The sequence below is a fragment of the Centroberyx affinis genome, unplaced genomic scaffold, assembly GCF_046629955.1.
Source record: "Centroberyx affinis isolate AG114_WGS23_722 - 3 ecotype Tasmania unplaced genomic scaffold, CSIRO-AGI_Caff_v1 ptg000536l_1, whole genome shotgun sequence".
Lineage (NCBI taxonomy): Eukaryota > Metazoa > Chordata > Actinopteri > Beryciformes > Berycidae > Centroberyx > Centroberyx affinis.
In genome coordinates, this window is record NW_027279184.1 from 122,501 (window position 1) to 145,605 (window position 23,105).

Below are 23,105 nucleotides of genomic sequence, written 5' to 3' on the forward strand. Positions count from 1 at the left end.
TGCACTGAACACTGTACTGAACAGGTTACTGAACACTGCACTGAACAGGTTACTGAACACTGTACTGTACAGGTTACTGAACACTTTACTGAACACTTAACTGAACACTGTACTGAACACTGTACTGAACAGGTTACTGAACACTGCACTGAACACTGCACTGAACAGGTTACTGAACACTGCACTGAACAGGTTACTGAACACTGTACTGAACAGGTTACTGAACACTTTACTGAACACTTTACTGAGTCTAATCAGTTTGATAAAAATGTGATCTGGAGATGAAAGGCTGCAGAGGAGAAACAGAACTCAGTGCAACTCTGTGTTCAGACACACGGGGGCAGTGAAGCACTGAGGAAACTGCCAGCAGGCTGGTGGGAGGTGCAGGCATTCACACACACACACACACACACACACACACACACACACACACACACACACACACACACACACACACACACACACAGACTGCAGGCAGCAGGCTGTGCAGAGCTGCAGCAGACTGGAATCCTCTCTGGAGCCTCGATGTCGTCTCAGTATTTGGAATAAAGGACAAGCAGTGAAGTCAGAGGTTTCAGGACCTGAACACAGCGGACAGATAATATTGTTTCTCTGTGTTCTGTCTCTGCAGTGCGACCTGACTGGACACTTTTTTTTTTTTGGAGATATTTGAGGAGGAATTTGTCTCCACATGGACTCGGCTGACAGGAAGCAGACGGACGTCGGACGGAGACGAGCCGATGCTGATCTGTGTCACTTCTGATCTGAATGAGCCTCACAGCAGGTGGTCTACACACAGTGGTTCTCAACGTGGGGTCCGGGGACCACCAGGGGTCCTTGAGGGATTTCCAGGGGGTCCCCAGCAAATTGATCAATTGTTAAACTTCACCATTATTTCTTTTACAAGAAGTTAACACAATTAGAGAATGTAGAAAAATGACTATTTTGGTCATAGTTTCACTCTAATCTCTGTTATCTATAGAAGTGGAATTCTGGACAAAATCATTTGGGTCCGAGATGCCAACTCTCATCAAATGTGAACTAAACTAGGGGTCCTTGATATGAAAAAGGTTGAGAATCACTGGTCTACACACAGAACAAACAGGTTCTGCAAGGGTTCTGCGGTTCCACATGGAGCCGTATGGACCCAGACATCCTTCTTATCCGCTGAGTGAAAAACTGGCAGACTAGAGGCTTATTATAAGTTATAAAAACTTTATTTTATTACTGCTGATTAGGAATATTTCACTCAGTCTTACAGGATTCTTTGCACAGTGTAAAGTTCAGCATGGTTCAGTATGGAATGAACCAGCTTTTTAACGGTTCTTCACAGAACCATAAAGGTTCTGCTGTGGTTCAAGCCTGCAGAACCATTTTCTGCTGCTGTGCAGAACCTTGTTGAGAGTTTTTACCCTCAGACCGTTCATCGTTCATTAGTGATCTGATCAGATCAGATCAGGCTGATTGATTATTTCAAACTACATGTGCAGGTTTACTGTGAATTTTTTATTATAATGAATGTTTTTATTTATACATTCTGTGTGGATGTGACTTTAGAAACTGTGTATATTGTCCTTGAAGGTTGAATTCTATCTAAAACTCATTATTTTTCTGATACAAATTCTGTATTGCTTTATTTAATATTATTTTTATATTATTTTTCTGTGTTTTTGATGTCAGCTCCGTCTGGTTTCTGCATTCCTCCTGACTTTTATCAGTTGCAGCTTTACCTATCACCTGAGGGGGTGGGGTGTGTGTGTGTGTGTGTGTGTGTGTGTGTGTGTGTGTGTGTGTGGGGGGGGGGTTATGGGGAAATCCCACAGATTTCTATACTCATGTTTTGTTTTCATTTGTCTTAAGTTACCCTCTAATATCCATTTCAGGTGATTCATTCTTTTCCTCCCTTTAATGACTCATGCCTTGCTTTTATATTTCTTGCTTGTTTCATTGCTTTTGCTGTTGATTTTATGTTTTGTTTTTTGTTTTTTTTTATCGTTTGTTAAACGCTTTGTAACTGAGTTTTGTATCAGCATTTCTATTTTGCATTTTGTAAGAGAAAGAGTCTAAAGAATGGCATGTAATCTAGAACTTCATTCATTAATTCATTCATTCTTTCTTTCTTTCTTTCTTTCTTTCTTTCTCTCTTTTTTCATTCACTCATTCACTCATTCATTCACTCATTCTTGCATTCATTCTTCATTCATTCATTCATTTCCATAATCAGTACACTGCAGCTTGTGTCTCATGGTCCAGATCTTCACTTTGGATCCAGACTCTTGAAGCAGGATAACAGGAAACACAGATAATCCATAATTATCAGTATGATGCAGCTTCATTGTGGTTATGAAGTCAAACAGTTTCTCATAATAACTCATTTAAATAACCAGACTTAAGCTGCAGCCTTCACTCGGCGGTTTATAATTTGTCTTATGCAAAGATAAAATATTTCTGTTTCTGTTTTGCATCGACTGTCATTTATCCATGAGCAGAAAGTTCAGAGAGGAGAGGAGAGGAGAGGAGAAGAGAGGAGAGGAGAGGAGAGGAGAGGAGAGGAGAGGAGAGGAGAGGAGGGGAGAGGAGGGGAGAGGAGAGGAGAGGAGAGGAGAGGAGGAGAGGAGAGGAGAGGAGAGGAGAGGAGAGGAGGGGAGAGGAGAGGAGAGGAGAGGAGAGGAGAGGAGAGGAGGGGAGAGGGAGAGGAGAGGAGAGGAGAGGAGAGGAGAGGAGAGGAGGGGAGGGGAGAGGAGAGGAGAGGAGAGGAGAGGAGAGGAGAGGAGAAGAGAGGAGAGGAGAGGAGGGGAGGGGAGAGGAGAGGAGAGGAGAGGAGAGGAGAGGAGAGGAGAGGAGAGGAGAGGTTCAGCAGGTTCAGTCTAGAGAGAATCTCCCCAGGATGGAACAAGAAACAGTAGAATCTAACGCTTCTACTGTAAAACATTAGAGTCCATTACTTTACATTTTACACACTCGTTCTCTCTGTTAATCTGACTCCAGAACAGCTGACAGTGAGGCAGAGCTGTAATGGCATTATGTATTCTAAATACAAAAAACTGTAAGTGTATACCCAGCTGTATTCTTTTCCATCTTATGTTATGCATTCCTCATTTTTATCTTATTTTTACTACTATTATCAAGTGGGTTTTATTCTCAATCTTATTTTACATTAATTATGGCATTCTATCCCTGTTTTTATGCTCATTCTATGTCTATTCTCATGTGAAGTTGCATTCTATGTATTCTATTTTCATCTTCATCTTATTTTCACTATTATTATCAAGTTTTATGTGAAGCACTTGGGGCATGTCATTTCTTTGTTGTAAAGCACTTTGAGCTGCATTTCTTGTATGAAAGGTGCTATACAAATAAAGTTTATTATTATTATTATTATTATTATTATGATGATGACAGACAGTTGTGATAAATAACTCAGTGACAGGAGGAAGCAGTCAGCTGATCTGCAGCTTCATCACACATGCCACAGAGGAAAGTTTGTGTTTGTTTGTGTGAAAACGTGAAAAAGATTTCCTGAACTTTGTACTTTTTTCACTTTTCCTTATCTGTGCAATATCTTCATATCTCAGATATGGTTCTGAAAGTAACTGAAAGTAATCAGAATACATCAGTGTGTGGTATTCCTATCATATCAGCATTTAATATAATCCACTTTCATACTTCTTATAACACATTATAATGCAGAGCTCAGGTGTCTCATTTTCCATTTATCAGTTTTATTGATCTTATGAAGCACTTTGTGACTGTTTTCATAAGTGTTGTGTAAATAAAGATTATTATTATTACCAATACTGTTGTTATTATTATTAGTAGTAGTAATAGCAGTAGTATTACTAGTAGTAGTAGCAGTAGTAGTAGTAGTGGTATTAGTAGTAATAGCGGTCATTATATATATGTGTGTGTGTGTGTGTGTGTGTGTGTGTGTGTGTGTGTGTGTGTGTATATGTGTGTGTGTGTGTGTGTGTGTGTGTGTGTGTGTATATGTGTGTGTGTGTGTGTGTGTGTGTGTGTGTGTGTGTGTGTGTGTGTGTGTGTGTGTGTATCAGTAGCATCTTAGCAGGCGGATGGAAGAAGAAAAAACCAATAGAAAAGCAGGAAGCAGAGAAGAAGAAGCAGTGTGTGTGTCGCTGTGAAGCAGGAAGCAGGAGTGTTCCTCATGATGTTCTGCAGATTAATGGAGTTTACGTAAAAAAAGTTTTTATTGAATGAATGTGCAGACTGAGTCGTCACAATCCTGCCTCCTGATTGGCCGACAGCAGCGGCTCCTCTAATTCAAACGAGGTAAACCTGCTGAGCTGAGTGGAGGCTTTCAGTTCAAATGCTGCAGACCGGACCCTGATTGGATGGATTTCAGTTACTCTTTAGTGAGGGAGCCAATCAGGAGCGAGTCCAGAATTGTTGATTGACAACAGTATGTGTTGCCCCCCCCCCCCCCCCCCCCCCGCCTGCCTCAGGTCCAATGCTCTGTCATGTCTGGACTCATTTCTCTACATATGTTTCCTCCGTCTGTAACTTCTGGTCGTGTTAGCAGCAGCGTGTCTGTGTCTGTGTGTGTGTGTGTGTGTGTGTGTGTGTGTGTGTGTGTGCGTGTGTGTGTGTGTGTGTGTGTGTGTGTGTGTGACTCCATCTGCACACCTGACCATGTGAACAGCTACTGATGCACATGCTGTACACACATCTGCTCCAGCCTGCTGCATCACTCTCAGTCTGTTAATACTGACTTGTTGTGTGTTAATCCTCTCTCCTCTCTGTCTTGGTCTTATCTTCCTCCTGCTCCCTGCTGTTTCCCCACAGGGATCAATAAAGTTTTGGTGTAACCTGATACCTGGCTCGCCCTCCTCACCTGCGGCACCAAACTTGATGCTTTTCGTCAGGTGGGATTTCAGTGAAAACAGGTTTTCAGCTGTCACTCTGCTCCTCGGTAGTGCCGGTGGACCCCTGGGGGCCCCGGGGGGGGTTTATCCAGACGACCAGGTGAGGCAGACCACCGGGTCTCTGAACAGAACCGCCTCCACTCCTCCTTCAGATCCTTCAGACACCAGTGAATATCGAGGAGAGAGAAACCCCCCCCGTCCTGCAGAGATGGTCCGCTCTGTGAGCCACACACTGCCTGGGCTGGGAGGAACCATGTCTACATCTACAGGGGTGTGTGTGTGTGTGTGTGTGTGTGTGTGGAGGGGGGGGGGGGGGGGGGATGTAGCCGTGTGATACAGTGTGCTTCATAACCGGCTCACAGCTCCAATCCCATGGAGGAACCTGGTGAGGTAAGTCGGCTTTTGAGGTTATCCAGACATAGATCCTAAACTCTTAAAGCTGCAGCACAGCAGCAGCAGCCTGGAGCGAGTGTGTGTGTGTGTGTGAGTGTGTGTGTGTGTTTTGTGTGAGTGTGTGTGTGTGAGTGTGTGTGTGTGTGAGGAAGGGGTGGGAGAATCTATTTCAGGACTCTAAATGTTAGGTTACTTGTTTTAGCCTATTCTATCATGAAAAATCACTATTATATTACTATAGAGACGTAGGAATCTCTATAATATTCCTATAATATTCATATAGAGACTTAAGAACTGCTATGATATTGCTGTAGGGACTTAGGAGTCACTATAATATTCTTGTAGTATTCCTTTAGGGCCTTACAGTGTGTCTGTAGTACTCAGTGAGTGTTTAGTAATCGTAATTACTTCATGATGTTTTCATTTCCTATGGTATCTCTATAATATTCCTATAATACTCCTATAGGGTTCATGGTGAGACTCTCATTTCCTTCATGTTAAAAAAACACATTTTAAACCCAGTGGGACGAATCTTGAATATACATACAAAAAAATAAATAAATAAATAAAATAAATGCATGTGACATCTCCAAAAAAAACAGAAGAACGAAACTCAAGGTGTTTCTAAAATATAAAAAAATAAATTAAAAAGTATCTGTATTATTCTAACGTTAAAACCAGCTGCAGAATAATAAGTGCAGCATCTTTGCAGTGATAGAGAGAATAGCTATAACTAATAATAGGCTAATAATAATAATAATGATAATAGTTATAGCTGTATAATATATTTTTCACAACAAAGCTAACCAGTGCTAATATGAGACCTAAGCCTTTATTATCTTCCATTTCCAACAGAAAGTTATCAGTGTATTTTTAACATTATTCTCTGTATTATTGTCTGTTTCCCTCCATCAGCAGTTTGTTTCAGTATCACTGTGTGTTAATCAGAGTTGTTGTCTCTTCAGGAGGAGGACAGGACAGGACAGGACAGGACAGGACAGGAGGACAGGAGGACAGGACAGGACAGGACAGGGCAGGACAGGAGGACAGGAGAGGACGGGGCAGAGCACCTCTCCGCTCCGGCAGGATCAGTCATGTTTGTTTTGGACCGACAGAGAAACCAGGAGGAAAATCCTGAGGACAAACCAGGTCCCACTGCTGCTCTGTGGATTCTGTCCACGTTTAATATTGTCTGATTTAGGTTTATTTTATTCACTTTAGTTTTCTTGCCCTTTTGTTTCCCATTTTGACCTTGTTTAATTCTTAATTCTAGCTTTCTTCCTGCCTGTAAAGCACTTTGTAACCTCTGCTTTTAGTGCTGTGCGTATAAATAAAGTTTCATTATCATTATTAGAAGACAGTTTTTAGGAATTAAAGTCAAGTGGAGTCACAGTTGAAAGGGACTAGAGGGAAAGTGGAGCCTCAGTGAGACTAGACCAGTGGAAACAAAGTGAAGGTTCAGCCTGACTCTCCTGTCTGTCCTCAGCCGGACCGGAGCGGCGGCCGGGTGACCTTTGACCCCCTGTAAAGACACCAGGCTGCTGCTGCTCTGCCTTTAAACCTGAAAGAGTTATTTATTCAAGTCTTTATTTCCAGCCTGGCAGACCAACCAGAGAGAAGAACCAGCAGAGATGCAAAATACAACTCACAAAATAAAAGTCCGGTTTATTGTCAAACAACAAACTTCGCACATACATCAAAACAGGCCATCATAAAACAAAAAGTCGCTGACAAAAACAAAATAAAAGGAAAAAGAAAAGAGGCTCCTTTTCTTTGGCCTTGCCCTCCCATACAAACAAACTAGTTATGGTACAGCTAAAGTACATACATTAAATTTACTGGAATGCTCTGAGTTCAACGGCTTAACAGGTTTTCTTTCCATGGTTTTTTTTTCCTTTTTTTTTTTGTTTTTTTTTTAACAGGTTTTTTCTGTCATCTGTTGAGATATCGTTAACATGGTCAACCAAGTAAAATCTTTCGTAAAGAAGCACCGATTTGGTCTGAGGAGATCGCTGCTGCCGAGAGAAACTGACCCCCCCCTCCTAACAATATGTACAAAAATATAAAATGTAAATAAAAATACAAACAAATTCTCCTTTTGTGTTGTTACGTCGTTGAGAAGAAGGTTGAGCCGGATTCTGCATTGCTGTGGCGGTGGATTTCCTCTAGAAAATTTGTCGCGGTTGAGGGGAGAGAGAGAGAGAGAGAGAGAGAGAGAGAGAGAGAGTGAGAGAGAGAGAGAGAGAGAGTGGACATGGATGTTGAACTCTACTTGCTAATGACCATGTTTGATTTTTTTTTTTTTTATTATTATTATTATTTTTTTCAAATCAGTCCTCCAGCCCCTCCACCTCCGACACAAAAAAAACGGGTCAAAAAAGGTGAAGGATCAGGAAGTGTTTCAGCAGGATGGCGGGGGGGAAACGCATCAATCGTCATCGTCGGTTTTCTGCTTCTTGGTTTCGACGTCGTCCTGAAAGAGAGAAAGAAAGAGAGGGAGAGAGAGAGAGAGAGAGAGAGAGAGAGAGAGAGAGAGAGAGAGAGAGAGAGAGAGAGAGAGAGAGAGAGAGATGATTGGTTAGTGAGGAAGCTCGCCATCGCCAGAGTCGACAATTTGACCAAACGACCGACCGACCCGCCGCTCGGGGGGGTCAAAGGTCACGCCGCCGCCGCCGCCGCCGCCTCACCTCATCTTCATCATCGTCATCCTCAGCTGCCCGTTTTGTGCCTCCCTCCAGCTCGTCCTCGTCATCCTCATCATCGTCATCGTCGCCTGGGAAAAAAAAAAAAAAAAAAAATCCGTCAAGTCAAAAGCAAGAGTTTCGGAGAGCGCCACGACAAAAAACAAACAACAAACAACAACAACAACAACTCCTCCACACACACACCTTCTCCATCATCTTCCTCGTCCTCCTCGTCCACTTCCTCCTCGTCGTCCTCGTCTATGTCGGGCTCGCCGTTCTCCTCGTTCTCCTGCGGGGGGGAAAACACATCGGGTTTTTAGAGAGGCTGACTTTTTTTTAATTTTTTATTTTTTTTTTATTTAAAACAAGTGACACTCCTAAAAAAAAAATCAAGTGAAGTCGGAGTCAAGGTGGAGGAATACCTTTCCGTTGGTGGCAGCATCTTTGCCGTTCTCCTTCTCCTCCACCACCTTCTTCTCTTTCAGGTCCTGTGGGAGAGGGAAGAGGAAAAGGCTTTAGATCCACAGATCCAGAACCAGCAGTGATGAGGATCCAGGTCCTCCTCTGACTTCACACTGCAGCTGACTTCTGCTTCTACTTAATGACCCAGTTAGGAGGGTAAAGTGTAAAGTGCTTGCGGGAAGCTGCACATTCTTCAAATCTCTCTCTGTCAGAATGAAGGCTTCTTATTTAAACACCATATTGGTCTCTGCAGATCCCCCCCGCCCCTTCCTCCCTCCCTCCCCTCCACCCCGCCCCCCTCCTCCTCCTCCTCCCCTCCCACTCCATCCACTTTAATGTGTTGTAATCTGATACTTCTGATGTGGCCCCCGGGGCACTCTGGGTATTGTAGTCTTCCACGGGCTGTCGTCGGCGCCATATGTCACGAGACACGCCCGGGGAAAGCACTGCAATACCCAGGATGCACCGCTCGGTTTAAATAATACGGAGGAGCGCAGGAGGCAGCGAGCGCGACGCTGGCCGCTTTTAACGGGAGGCTTTAAAGGACAATAGAAGACGACACATGGCAGCCGAGAGAGCGGCCAGAACCGGCCGAAAACACACCGGGCCGCCGCCGGGCCCGCTGCAAAAACACATTTGGGGGCTTTTTCGAAGCGGAAAGCCTCTCGCGGTGCCTATTTATAGCTCTCCGTTTCCTTGTTTTGTCGACCGTCCGTTCGCTGCCTATTATCCTCAGCGCACGCACGCCTAAATCAGATATATAGTTTTATTGATTGGTTTACATAATCTGTTTAGCCCTTAAGCCGTTTATCAGCATCATCCAACAGCTCCTTGATAGGAGACAAATAAGGTTCAGATCAACTCTGAGCTTGGCGATCCGACCGTGCGTAAAAGGCGCCTGTGCGTAAAAATGCTCCACAACTATAAATAGTGGCTGGACAAGCGCCGCGGATTACCATTATTAACAGAGTCCAAACTTTTCCTCTCCCCTCCTCCCTACGGCCATTAGTTGTAATTATATGTCGTATGATCTCATGTTCTCGCTGTGTGTTTTATTATCTGGGTTATGTCCTATTCTCTGCTGCAGCGACCCGCTTTCCCCCCCGGGGATCATTAAAGTTTCCCCGCTCCGATCCAAAGTCCGACCGGACCAGAATAAACATTACAAAGCATAAAGATGGTCAACATGAGAGGAAAGCTCACGGCAGCCCGTAATATCGACGGATTACAAAGAGGAAAAGCTCCATCACATCACACCTTCACCCAGCCTGGACACACACACACACACACACACACGGAAAATAAAGAAGTGGGGCTGCAGAAAACTTTCCCCCCGAGACACAAACGGGACCTGAAATCAGCTTCCAAAAATAAAGAAGAAAAAGCGGAAGCCGTGGCTCGATGTGTTTCTATCTCCGGTGAACGAGCTGAACCAGACCCGAGACCAGCATCCGACCTGCCGAGTCCGTAAATAAACCGGGTCGGATCACGCAGGCCTGTCGGTGCCTTTGAAACGCGATACAAACAATTAAATAAGAGCAATTAAGGCTGTAATTGGCGGCCCGAAAGTTGACATTGGTGTAAATTACGCACTACCTGTCCTCCATTCAAACGGACCAACTTCACACTACAAACCCCGGCCGGAGCGACGGAAAGCCCCGGTCCTCCGCCGCTGAGCCTCCGCTCCAGCTCCATCGGATAAAAAAAACAAAAACAAACCCACATAACGCCGTTTCTCTCAAAGTGAAAGGGGATTTGCATTTGATTGCATTTGCATTAAGCGGTCCGTCTGAATAAACGCCACTATAGGCGAATCAATTTTGCACTAAGAGCCGCGGATAACGAGTCCAAAAGCCCGTGAGGTGCGTGCTGAAGCGAACCGTGTTAAATGTACCTGCCGTTCCCACAGGTTCCGTGTGTGTTGGAGAGGAACCGAGCCGCTTGTATAAACAAAGAACCCGCGCAGACTGTTACTCTCCGGACAATGAGACACGGCGCTGCTAAATGCAGCCTGTTTCCATTATGCGGTGCTGAGACCCCCGGTTTAAACTGGACCGTTTTCCATCCCCGCCTTCCCAAAAAGATGCAACTACCGGGACTATCGCGTCTTTATCCCCCGGTAGAGCTCCGAGTCTCCGAGTTTGAAGAGTCCGAATGAGCGCCAAGCGACGAAGAGGCGAAAAAGGCTTTAAAATGTAGGTTAGAGGCAGAGGAGCCCGGCTGTAGCCCCGCCGGAGGGATGGAAACACCTTCTTACCTTGGCAGAGATATCCGAGCCGGAGTCAACTTGTGTGTCTGCCATTGTTTTAGTTCAATAAAATAAAGGACGGTTGAAATTAAAGGTTGAATAAAGTAAATCCCTCTCCTCGGCTATGGATCAATCAGTATTATATTGTGCCAGTGGCCAATGCTGCTGACGGCCGAGCCTTTAATATAGGCTTGTGGGCGGGGTTGAGAGGCGGCCGGCGCCCCTGATTGGCCGAGGCGTCCACAGAGGTGTGCGCCTCGCGCGTTGGAGTGGAACAATGGATAGAATTTCTAAACCCGGAGGCCACGCCCCCTCCTGTCCGTCTGATTCACCCCCGCTACCGCAACTGTCCTTTCTCAACAATATCAAACAATTCGGTGGATTAAACCGAACCAAACCACCGAAACCTTCACGGTTAGAGGACGTTTGACTTCAGGGGGCCGAGAAAAGTCGGTTTAAACCGAATTACGCACCAAACATGTCGAATAGGCGAGCATCGGTTGACGTAGCTACAATTTGATTGATTGATGTTGGTCTCGTCGATTCAAGCGGCGACTACCGACCGCTTCTCCCGCCCACCGCCGCGGCGAGGGAATAGAGGCAAAGTCTTTGGGGGCGAAAAAGGCGAAATGTCGACGAAACGGCACAGCTCGGGGGGCAGTTGGGCTTTTCTATCGTTACTTACACCTCGTGTCGGCACATGCCCTTTATCAAACAAATAAAAGGCACAATGAATGTAAATGTGGAGCACCGCGGCCATGTCACATCACAGCCCTTCATCGCCCCTCCCCTTCCCGACCATGTTTGAAACTCCCTCTCACTCATTTCTGTATGTGCGCACTTGACACTCCGCGTTCTTTTTTTTTTTTATATAACAGCCCATCAATTCGTGCGCCAAGGTCGATCCACACACACACACACACACACACACACACACAAACATACCTATATACACAATCTGCTTCGATAAAACATACATCAGAAGGTTTTCACACGGGCTCAGTGTGTGCAGGCGGGTCAGTGAGCGGGTGCAGTAACGTTACGGTGCCGGTGGCCTCATTTCCTCCGGCTCCATTGTTAGAACCGGAGAGAAGCCCCGCCGTGGAGGAGGAGGAAAAAAAAAAAAAGCAGTGCGAGAAAAGACAGACATGCGATGAGACAAAGTGCGGAAAAAATAATTATAATGTGCTCATGAACTGACGCGCATTCTTATGAAACACAAGGGCAAACACGTATTTTCCTTACCGAGTTTTAGCACACATGGCTTTTACAAGCTGAGTGCGAGAAGGACAAAGCGGCAAAAAACCGGCCGCCATTGCTCGCGCGGATGGGGGGATGGGAGCAGAGTGTGGCACGGCACGGGCTGCAACCCACATTCACATTTTAGTCTGATGACGCACGCGGCGGCGGAGGAGCGCTCTGATTGGGCGAGGGAAGTGGAATAAACACGGCTTTGGCGGATGGCGCGCGGCGATTGGGTCCCGCGGGCGTCCGTCAATTCAAACGGGGGTTCGGTCGGTCCCGTGCAAACCCCGGACCTGGATTCGTCCGTGGGGCTTCGGGAGCCGGAGCGAGCAAGCCTGAATGTAGTCTTTCACATATTAGCTTTCCAGTGGCTCCGTGGAAAAGAGCTTTCTGCCGCCATGCTCTGTGTGTGTGTGTGTGTGTGTGTGTGATTGTTTGGGAAAAGCCAAGCCTGATGTTTCATTATGCAGAATTATGAAATATTTAGTATCAGAGAGAGCAACGCCTGTAACTGGAGAGGCTGGTGCTCAAAGTTTCATTTAGAGTAAAAGTGAAAGTAGAGTCAGGAGGAACAAGTTTGTAAAATTATACAATGAAGACTGAGACAGAATCTGTTCCAGTCTAGCAGATCTATCAGTTTTGTGTATCTGGAGGGTGTTTAGCTCCAGAGGCATCAGAGTCTGACTCACTTTATTCACCGAGTGCAGGAATTTATCTTGCTGCCAGTGAAGCAGACACATATTGATAATAACCAACGCAGTATCACAGTTCATATTGACACACTGTCCCGGGACAATAGGGCTTCACACAGGGGCCGAAGTGCACCCTCAAAAGGGGGGTTTGAGGGGGGGGGGCCCCGCGGGTTGGGTTCACACAAACATGTCAACAATGCGATTCAACAGAGATCAGAGATATTAACATTACCGGCTCCGAGACTGAGCTGCATTTCCAAATACAGTTTTTTTTTTTTTTTATCACGGGTAGAAAAATCTTGTTTACTTTGCACCTGAGATGTCAGATAGTCGGCCGGGCTGAGCGGAGGGTTCAACAGGTTAGGAGCTGAAGTTTAGAAATGTGACTCCTGTTGTGTATGTGTGTGTGTGTGTGTGTGTGTAAGCATGAGTGTGTGTATTATTATCTATTACATTATCTGTGTGGATGTATGTGGGTGTGCGTGTGTGTTGTATATGTGTATATGTTATGGTATTTGTTTAATCGGGGGAATTAGATCGGTTCTTTTGGTCATGACTAGGGCTGCAACTAATGATTATTTTCATCTGTCGATTGTTTCCTCGATTAATCGATTAGTTGTTTGGTCTATAAAATGTCAGAAAATGGTGAAAAATGTGGATCAGTGTTTCCCAAAGCCCAAGATGACGTCCTCAAATGTCTTGTTTTGTCCACAACCCAAAGATATTCAGTTTACTGTCATAGAGGAGGAAAGAAACCAGAAAATATTCACATTTAAGAAGCTGGAATCAGAGAATTTTGACTTATTTTTCTTTAAAAATTACTCAAACCGATTAATCGATTATCAAAATAGTTGGCGATTAATTTAATAGTTGACAACTAATCGATTAATCATTGCAGCTCTAGTCTTGACATGTCAGTCCCATGGTGTGTCTAGATTGGTGGCCGGGGGGAGCTTTGGTCATATTATGTGATCCCTAGATATGTATGTATGTACTGTATATGTTATATGTTGTATATATAGGCAATTAAAAATAAAAAAAGGAAAAAAAAGTGGCTCCTGTTGTGTTAACACTGAGCAGTGGTGGAAGAAGTACTGAGATGTTTTACTTTACTTAGAGTATCAAAGTAAACGTACTCATTATGCAAACTGTCCCCATTTAGAGAGTTCTATTTTTCATAAATTATTGGAATATTAATACTGATTTATTGACATACATGTACATGTAAGCAGCATTTTAAAGTTGTCAACGTGAAGCTAATGTTAACAATTTAGCTATACTTTTGGGTAGTCTAATCTATAACAATGCTATTTTATAGTTATTTTATAAAGATGATCAAATGTTTTAAATATAAAATATTGATCTGAAAAGTAACTAGTAACTATAGCTGTGAAATACATGTAATGGAGTAAAAAGTACAATATTTCCCTCTAAATGTAGTGGAGTGGAAGTATAAAGTAGCATAAAATGGTAATACTCAAGCAAAGTACAAGTACCTCAAAATTGTACTTAAGTTTGAGTAAATGTACTTAGTTACTTTCCACCTCTGCAATTAACTCAACATCAAACTATTAAACTATGAACACTTTCTTTGTATGATCATGTTTTTCCTCCATTCAACTTCCAAGAGTTGTCAGACGAGAACGCTTTTTCTCCGAATAGACTCCGCTAAAGTGGCCACAGTCTTTTCCAATTAACAGTGCCATTTGTTACTGACAATCAACAGAGGCAATCACACAGCGCGGCGCATTCACAGCATTGTTGAGTTATTGAATCCCATTCCTCCTCTAGCAAGAATAATCCACCTGCGAGAAAAAGGAACTCGGGGCACCGGTGCTCGCAACTTCCCCCCCATTCACAGTCTGTCATCACGCTTCTCCCTCACTATCTATCACTGTCTGATGAATTTTGAATTAATGCCACTGCAATCAGAAAATCCTGCTGATCGTTCGGTAATAGCTGTCACTAATTTTCATTGGCTCCTTTATTACCCGGTCATTCATCATTGGTCTGTTTCCCCCCCTCCGTCCGCCTCGCTCTAGTCTTCCATTCGCGGTTTATCAGGGTTTATCGGGGAGTTGTACATCACATCGGGCCAGACTCTCCCGAGCGCGCAGGTGTATTCATAATGACGTGCGATGACAGAGCGGGTCATTTCTGTCGGCCTGGTGCGGCCTCTTTTGAATGTCACCGCCTTGTACAAATTTATCGCGTATGCAGATTTGCCCGTCGGGAAAGTACTTCGCGTCTCGGACCGGGGGGGGGGGGATTTCAATTTGACGCCAGGTTCGGTTCATCCTTATCTAAATGTACTTGTCATTAACAGAAGATAACCGGCGCAGACCAGTGTGCCATAGGTAAATAAATGAGTTCATCAAAACACAGAATGCCATGATGACAAAGGCGCTGATTAGCAAAACAAAGTCCCTAGATAGCATTAATGGCTCACTTGTCATTAGTTCCTTTCTCGGCAGATGCTTCAAGAGCATTGTAAAAGCCCAAAAATAGTAATTGACCATAATGTAATAACTGCCCATAATGTAATAAAATCAAATGTAATAAAGCCCATAACGTCATAAAAATCCAATCACGTAGTAAAATCTTGAACCTGTAATGTAATAGCTTTTTTGCCCGTAACATGATAACTTCTTACGTTATTGCTTGTTTATTATATTACAGGCCTGATAACAATATTTTTGCTAAACAATATAATAGCATAAGCCAGTAACGTAGTAATAGTACAAACACATGTGAATTCAAAGCCCATTTTTGGAGACACATGTTGGTTTTCATATGTGAAAAAAAAAAAAAATCATGCTGTTTTTCCACATTTGGTGGTGAAAATATAATTTATATGTGGGCATGGGAAATTTCACATGTTCACATATGAAAACCAACATGTGTTCAACATGTGCTTTGGGGTTTCACATGTAGCTTTTTTGTAACGGAACTGAGAAGCTCCCATGATGACCTGGGGACACTTCTACCCATAATGTTTGACTTTGCATTCTAGAATAACATTGTACTGTATTATGGTTAGTATTGCCTTTTTGTAATATTTTAATTGAGTGATATCATTGATTCAGGCTTGGAATTAGCATCAGCCTAATACATCCTACTTAAAGGAATAGTTCACCCAAAAATGAAAATTCTGTCATCATCTACTCCAAATGCAAAATGCCTCCAAAATGCCACATGATGACAGAATCTTCATTTTTGGGTGAACTATTCCTTTAACTTGCTGGAAAAAAAATCATTCAGTCCTGTCCAATGTGCAAACGAAACATCATAAAGTTTTTTTTTTATTCAAAATGTGTGCACTTGTGTTTGAACCATGAACTTGTTACACATCTCCAGGTAAATCCAGTCTCCACTCATTTCATCTTCATGTGTGTGGATCCTCTACAACGGCTTACTTTGCTCCCATGTTGTCGCTCTCTGTCTTGTGTGTCCTGTGTGTTTGTCCTCTCTAGGCTTCTTGGACTCGGCCTGACACATATGAGGTATGGCTACTAAATACCGTAGCCTGACTCTTAGTTGGAGTAGCCCGCTTACACAATAGGCCAACCCTGTTTATTGCAGAGCAGAAGTGTTGTCATTCAGCCCATATTTAGTACACTACATTTAGTAGTGTACTAAATAAGTAGTCCATTAAATATGTAGTACAGTGCATTTAAGCCATTTAGTTCCAGCACGCATTTAGACTTGCCCTATTTATTGAATTCCTTTTCATGATGCAGAAAACAGCATCTAAAAGTAGACGTTCCATTTTGCCGGCCGTATAGCGTTCTGCTATTTCCTCCTGTCATGGTCTGGTTAGTTTTTCAGACTTGCCTCGATGCAGGCAAGGAACTTTCCAGAGGTGACTGAGGCCTGCACAGAGCTCTGCAACCTCAAACAGCCAACACTCTCTGCTCTGCTATGGGCCGGCCAAGCTAGCTGTGCCACAGACACAGCACTAACCCACCAAGCTCTACTAGGCCCTAACATAGTGGTTCTCAACCATGCGCTATCATGACCCAGCAGAAGTGGGGACTCAAGTCACAAGTCAAAATTTTAGTTGCTTGAGACTTGACTTGATGCATGAAGAGAAGACTTGAGACTTGACTTGACTTGGGTTCTGGTGACTTGAGACTTGACTTGACTTGGGTTCTGGTGACTTGAGACTTGACTTGACTTGGGTTCTGGTGACTTGGGACTTGACTTTGACGACTTGAAACGGTTTCTAAAGTCTTGACTTGAGATCTTGTGTTTGTGTAAATGACTTTGATTGAAAGTGATGAGATTTGTTCCAGCAGACGACTGAATTTAAATTCTGTTTTCTGAATTTGTATGGAATGATTGAATTTATTGAAGTTGAAACTGATTCTAGAAATCAAACTCATGATGCTCTTACCAAGTTTTTATCCTATTAAAACCATATTGTTTTGAAAAGTCCTAGATATTTAGTTTTCTTTAAGATATTAAATTGATACTGGACTCTTGATTTGTCCTGACTTGACTTGCTGTTCTACATTTAGACTTGAGACTTGACATTAATGACATGGACTTGACTTGGTGTTCTACGTTGAGACTTGAGACTTGGCATTAATGACATGGACTTGACTTGGTGTTCTACATTTAGACTTGGGACTTGACTTGAGACTTGTGCCCCAAGACTTGAGACTGACTTGGGACTCGAGCAAAGTTGACTTGGTCACACCTCTGTGACCCAAGAATGTGCAGGTTTTCATGCCAAACCAAACACTACAGCAGCTGATTTCACTGACTTCAACCAGAGAGGAGGGTCTCATCGGGGGAATCAGCTGCTGTCGCGTTTGGTTGGAACGAAAACCCGCAGACCCTCAGAGTGTCACGGCACACGGTTGAGAACTATACTGCCCTAAGATAGACCTTCACAAAACATGCTAACTTCACTCGCTGCCACATAGACATGATCAGTAAAGGAATGAACTTAAAGGAATAGTTCACCCAAAAATGAAAATTCTGTCATCATCTCCTCCCCCTCATGCCAGTTGAAACACAGGTGAAGTTTGTCCATATAACACACAGGGAGGCTGCCAGCACAACTCCATAGCAGCCTTCTCCAAAACAACTGAAGTCAGTGGGGACCAGTTCTTCAGAGTTCCAAAAAGACCTACAGTATATTTACACCATCATTTAGTGCAAATCTTAACTACAGCTGATTGATTTGCAACAAATAATGGTGTATAGGTCTTTCTATGTACAGTGTGATTGTTTGGCTGTTTTTGTTTTGGAACTCTAAAGAACAGGTCCCCATTGACTTCAGTTGTTTTGGAGAAGGCTGCTACCAAGTTGTGCTGGCAACCACCCTGTGTGTTATATGGACTAACACATTTCACCTGTGTTTCATTTGGCATGAGGGTGAGTAGACGATGACATAATTTTCATTTTTGGGTGAACTATTCCTTTAATACACCTTACTGAGCTGCAATGTCAAAATACCCGATGAGATGCTGCTAAGAGTGAGGGGTTGCCCTCATTAAAAAAACAGCACATGATAACAAATCAACATCTGCGGCTAAAAATTCAGGGCAATGTGCAAGCACTCTACCAACATTGGCAGCGTGCATTAAAATCTTTGATCACACCTAGTGTTCTGCCAACTTCTGTGCTTCCAAAAACCTAAGAAAAAAAGTGGAAATGAAGATATGGACAAACCTCTATGCATAAACATGGATTGCATGTTTCTGAGAATATTACTTTGCAACCTCTTCACCTTCCTTATAATCCTCCTCTCCCCCACCGGCTGGACTTCATAACTTTCACCAGCCAATGAAGTCGGTGAGCGTCTTGATTTATGTCCATATTTCTTCCAAGTTTATTTCAATTATCACAGCACATAAGTCCGCTTAACGCCAAGTGTCATCCCAGCATGTGACCAGTGACGCGTCCCACTGTTGATGGAGTGCTCCAACAGTCGCCTGGATTCCAAGCTGTGTGATTTATGGCCTCCACGGACCACAGCCACAGCATATTTATTATTATGTGCTGTTTGTATCATTATATAAGTGGTTTTTTTTGGTGGCATACAGTTGGTTTTGGACGCACAACAGCATTTTTATTCTCTTCTGATTGATTCCATGGTCATAAAATATGAATATCACCTCCAAAAATGACATTGACTGCATTGATAAAACGCTGCAGGATGTATGGGATTGAACCATATTCCCATAACCATGTCATTTGCTATTTACTGTTATGGGTGAATTATATTGATTTGATGATGTTTCCCCTGTAGGTTTTCCTTACCTAGGTTTTGTAGACAACTAACTAGTATGAGTAGACTATTAGTGGTTTGCTGTAGTTTAGTCCCCTCCTCTGTCAGTAGCTGATTGGCCTGTTGAAAAATTGGTTTGTATTTAACATCTTCTACTGTGTACTTGCTTTTGATCATTGAAATGAGGTGCTTTGATCTTTCTTTCTGATCTGGTCTCATAAAATTGTGTGAAATGAGCCCAAACTATGAAACGCAAATGATGTGTTGTGGACACAAATTATGTGAACGTTCCACTCCTCCACCATGAACTGAACCATGTGGCAATACCACACATTGGATTATGTGATAATAGCACAAATTAGTAAAGCGTCTTTGGTTAAGGTTTGGATTAAGGTTTAGGTTGATCCTGGTTAAGGTTTGGATTAAGGTTTAGGTTGATCCTGGTTAAGGTTTGGATTAAGGTTAGGTTGATCCTGGTTAAAGTTTGGATTAAAGTTAGGTTGATCCTGGTTAAAGTTTGAATTAAGGTTAGGTTGATCCTGGTTAAGGTTTGGATTAAGGTTAGGTTGATCCTTGTTAAAGTTTGAATTAAGGTTAGGTTGATCCTGCTGTTGGTTTCATGTGGAGAGAGCAATAACGATAGCATAGTAAAGCCCTACACGCCCATTCAGACAGTCATTAAGGGTCAGACCATTGAACAGGTTCAGTGTTACAAATACCTGGGTACTATAATTGATAACAAGCTGAAATTCAATGAGAACACAGGGGCAATTTGTAAAAAAAAAACCCAGCAACGACTGCACTTCCTCCAGAAGCTTAATTGGTTTGGTGTGTGTACTAAACTCATGACGCTCTTCTACAGCTCCATGGTAGAGTCAGTCATCACCTTCTCTATTATTACTTGGTTTGGTAATCTCTCAACAGGTGACAAGAACAGGCTGCAACATAAAGTTAAAGTGGCCAGTAAGATCATTGGTGTTAAACTGCCTGATCTGTCTCACATCTTCCGTAAGAGAGCAACTTCTAAGGCTGGAGATATTTTACAGTGTTCTCTTCATCTTCTGTATGGAGAATCTGAGCTCCTACCCTCCGGACAGAGATTTAGACTACCAAAGGCCAGGTCTAACAGGTTGAATAATTATTTTATTTCTCAGGCCACCAAACTGTTAAATGCTCATGATGACCCAGCTGATGATTTCCCATTCAACTACTGGGAGCTGATGATGGTTTTAGCGATGGCTAAAAATACTCTAGGTTTCCTGTTGTCACTTGATGTATTTAAGCATTCATGTATTTTATCATGTTTTTTGTACCTGAGTCCGTGTGCCTATGTCTCTGTGTGTTCTATGTTTTATCAGGCCGCAAGACAAATTTCCCCTCGGGGACAATAAAGTTGAAGTTGAAGTTGAAGTAGTAACAGCAAGAGAGCAAGAGTTTCCAGTTGAGATAAAGCAAGAATTGCACACCTTAGTATCTCTTCTACGATGGATTTCTCCCTGTATGATTGTTGAACGTCTCTCGGTGCAAAATGGCGGCTCTAGAAAGAAGCCCTTGCTCTTTGATTCTGAGGGACTGACACCAAAACCTGACGTTTACCGCTGATGTTTTAGACAGCTGAAATGTTTGGCCAAAAATCCCCATTAATGGAAGGAATATCACCAATAGCTGTTTTAACAGAGTCGGTGTTGTAGGGTGGATTTTGCCTTTGGATGTGAGGAAAGGGGGAGTATGAGAGCGGGTATGGCACTGGGGTTATCCAATGGTCACCTCCCTTTCACAAATGTTTCAATTAGGACTTCGACACCTCCAGCCAGCCGGGAGCACTTACCACCAAACACAGCGCCTGTGACTTCTGTGAAAGCCTTTTTTGAGAGCAAATCAAGGCACTCATTCCCAGCGATTTTACAGGAGAAAATAATAGCGGTCTATCGGAATCAATAACAAAAAAAAATCTAATACCCAGATTCGCTTAATCATCAGTTGACACCAGAGTGCATTCAGTGACCATTCTGGCTCGCATTGTAACGGGAATTCTACATGCAGTCTGGATGCGGTCCAGGCACATTGTGCATACAAGCAATGTAAACAGAAGGAGACAGTGAGCAGGGAAAAGTAATTCAGACCGATCTAACACTAGAAAGCCTGTTCTGAATTAAAATTATGAAATTAGAATATTAAAATTGAAATGTCTCAGCATTCAGAATGTCCCTCCACCTTCTATACAAATCGGTGTTACATTTTCAAAATCATTCAGGGAAATAGTAGTTATAATTATATTCCTCTGCTTCAGCTGATTGCTTAGACTCCCAAAATCCATTGGCCTTTGTGTTATATAATAAATCCAGCCACAGGAGACCCATGACAGCCATTTTCGAGTCGACATACATTGATGTGATCTCATTAAATGCGATCTCTAAAATACAAATCTAAAAAATAAGGATGCGCTCACACCAATAACCGTACCGAGACTGCCTGAAAATGCAAATGTCTGGACTGATGCTCATATTCAACTTTTTATTCATGTGTTCTTACCTGGTGTAAAGACCAGAGATGATAAATTATGGGGGAATTTTCGTATTTGTTTTGACTCCCCTGCCCCCCCCCCCCCCCCCCGGCTGCCAAAGTCCAGTTTGCTTGCATTTGGCCAATGTGAACCTAAATGAACCAAATACAAAAATATTACAAAGTCAACTTTTCAACTATGATTTGGACCAAGGAAAACAAACTATAGGTGTGATCACACCCTAAATGTATAGTCTAGGAAAGACCTTGTCATATACCCCTTGTCCCCAAAGGGAGGGGGTGAGACAGATAGAGATAGAGTTTAACAAGATACAGTAGTTTGTATGTGGCTGTGTAGATAAGACAATTGAAGGCAAGAATACCACATAAGAAAACTTGCCGACTCATGATGATCTATGATTATTAGTGTTCAGAGTTTATGTTTCTGGAGATATCGTCAGTCTACTGCGCTGCAAAGCAGTAAAGAGGAAAATGTCACCACAATAAATATTCAGATGTAGCCTGTGTGAGAAAATCCACCGGTGATGAATGCACTTTAAAAAAAAGAAGAAAAAAAAAGCCTGGGATTGATCAAACTAATCTGCAGCCTTGGATCATATTTTTGGATCAGACCCTGGCTGACCTGGACTCTGCGATAGGCGTAAATGATAGGCTGCTGCAAGATTAAAGAGCAAGAATGCACTATATGATTAGTCAAGACGATATGAATGTAGATGAATGTGATCTAAAAGCTGATATCATGCTAGTTCACCAGGTTCACTGCCGGAGAAGCTTTCTTTCAAACGAGTAAATGCAGTAAATACAGGCCAGTCCTTCAGGCTTCAAAAAGGGCTAAAAATGTCCATAAATGTCCTCCATACAACCGCAGCATACTATAAGTGTTTTGATGCCATGCATCCACTCTGTGAGTGGAAAAAAAATACATTTTATCAGTTATTTAGTGCAAATCGAGTCTTCCTACTTGCAAGGTTTGGGGACACGGATGCTGAATACAATAGAGGAAGACTCGAGTTGCATTAAATAATGGATAAAAAGTTGTTTACTTACATTTTTGTGAGAACTATTCCTTTAAAGCTGCACTAGGGAACTTCACACTTTGGCGCCCCCAGATGGCAGCGAGAAGTTACTGTTTGAATTTTGAGGACTTCACTGCCCAGAAATCCTGCGAGTCAGTAAGCTAAATGCTATGTTCGTGTCATATTGGAAGAAGCAGAAGAACGTTGGCTGATCATTTAGATTTTTGTTACCTTGGACTGCCGACACCGGTTGGATTCCCTGCTATGTTTCCCACTTGTGTTGACACACTTCGGCAATTCGTGATGCCAGGTGGGAGACATTTGCCTGGGTCCAGACCTTTGAATCCACCCACTCCACCGAGTTGACTGATTCTGGTCTGGCATCGTGACATGAAACAGCGGTTTCTCGGTTGAAAAATGATCGGTCCAATGAGCGCCGGGGGGGGACTAACGATTAGCCAATCAGCAATAACAACAATGGCGACCGCTATAGACAAGATAGACGCTGCTATCCAGGCTGATCTAAATCGATTAAAAGTACCAATTACTTTGAAATCCGAACAGCACTCTGCTTTGAAGGCATTTTTTCAAAGGGGAGATGTTTTTTTTGCATCAGTGTTGACTTGAAAATGATGTTAGATTCAGGCCGATACGTTGGTCTCTAGTGATTGGTTAGGGAAAATCGAATGGAATCGAGATGGAAATGGAGTGTAGCAAGTTG

The 23,105-nt window shown here is 43.0% G+C and overlaps 1 protein-coding gene and 1 pseudogene across 1 annotated transcript; both read right to left on the bottom strand.

Annotated features, from left to right (window-relative positions):
• LOC139642857 (dynein heavy chain-like) overlaps positions 1-1,427 on the bottom strand; it is a 2,860-nt pseudogene extending 1,433 nt beyond the window's left edge.
• A 5,485-nt stretch (positions 1,428-6,912) lies between these two features.
• On the bottom strand, positions 6,913-10,835 carry LOC139642850 (prothymosin alpha-B-like). The gene is made up of 5 exons (XM_071517883.1): positions 10,677-10,835; positions 8,380-8,445; positions 8,162-8,246; positions 7,961-8,046; positions 6,913-7,746 (listed from the first exon to the last, which is right to left on the bottom strand). The coding sequence occupies exons 1-5, from the start codon at positions 10,719-10,721 to the stop codon at positions 7,702-7,704; spliced, it is 327 nt and encodes a 108-aa protein (XP_071373984.1). The 5' UTR covers positions 10,722-10,835; the 3' UTR covers positions 6,913-7,701.
• Positions 10,836-23,105: the final 12,270 nt, after the last annotated feature.

Coding starts and splice junctions, on each gene's coding strand:
- LOC139642850 (XM_071517883.1), bottom strand. CDS start 10,721: ATGGCAGACACACAAGTTGACTCCGGCTCGGATATCTCTGCCAAG. Junction 8,047..8,161: donor CGAGGAAGATGATGGAGAAG/GTGTGTGTGTGG, acceptor TTTTTTTCCCAG/GCGACGATGACGATGATGAG. Junction 7,747..7,960: donor ATGACGATGATGAAGATGAG/GTGAGGCGGCGG, acceptor TCTCTCTTTCAG/GACGACGTCGAAACCAAGAA.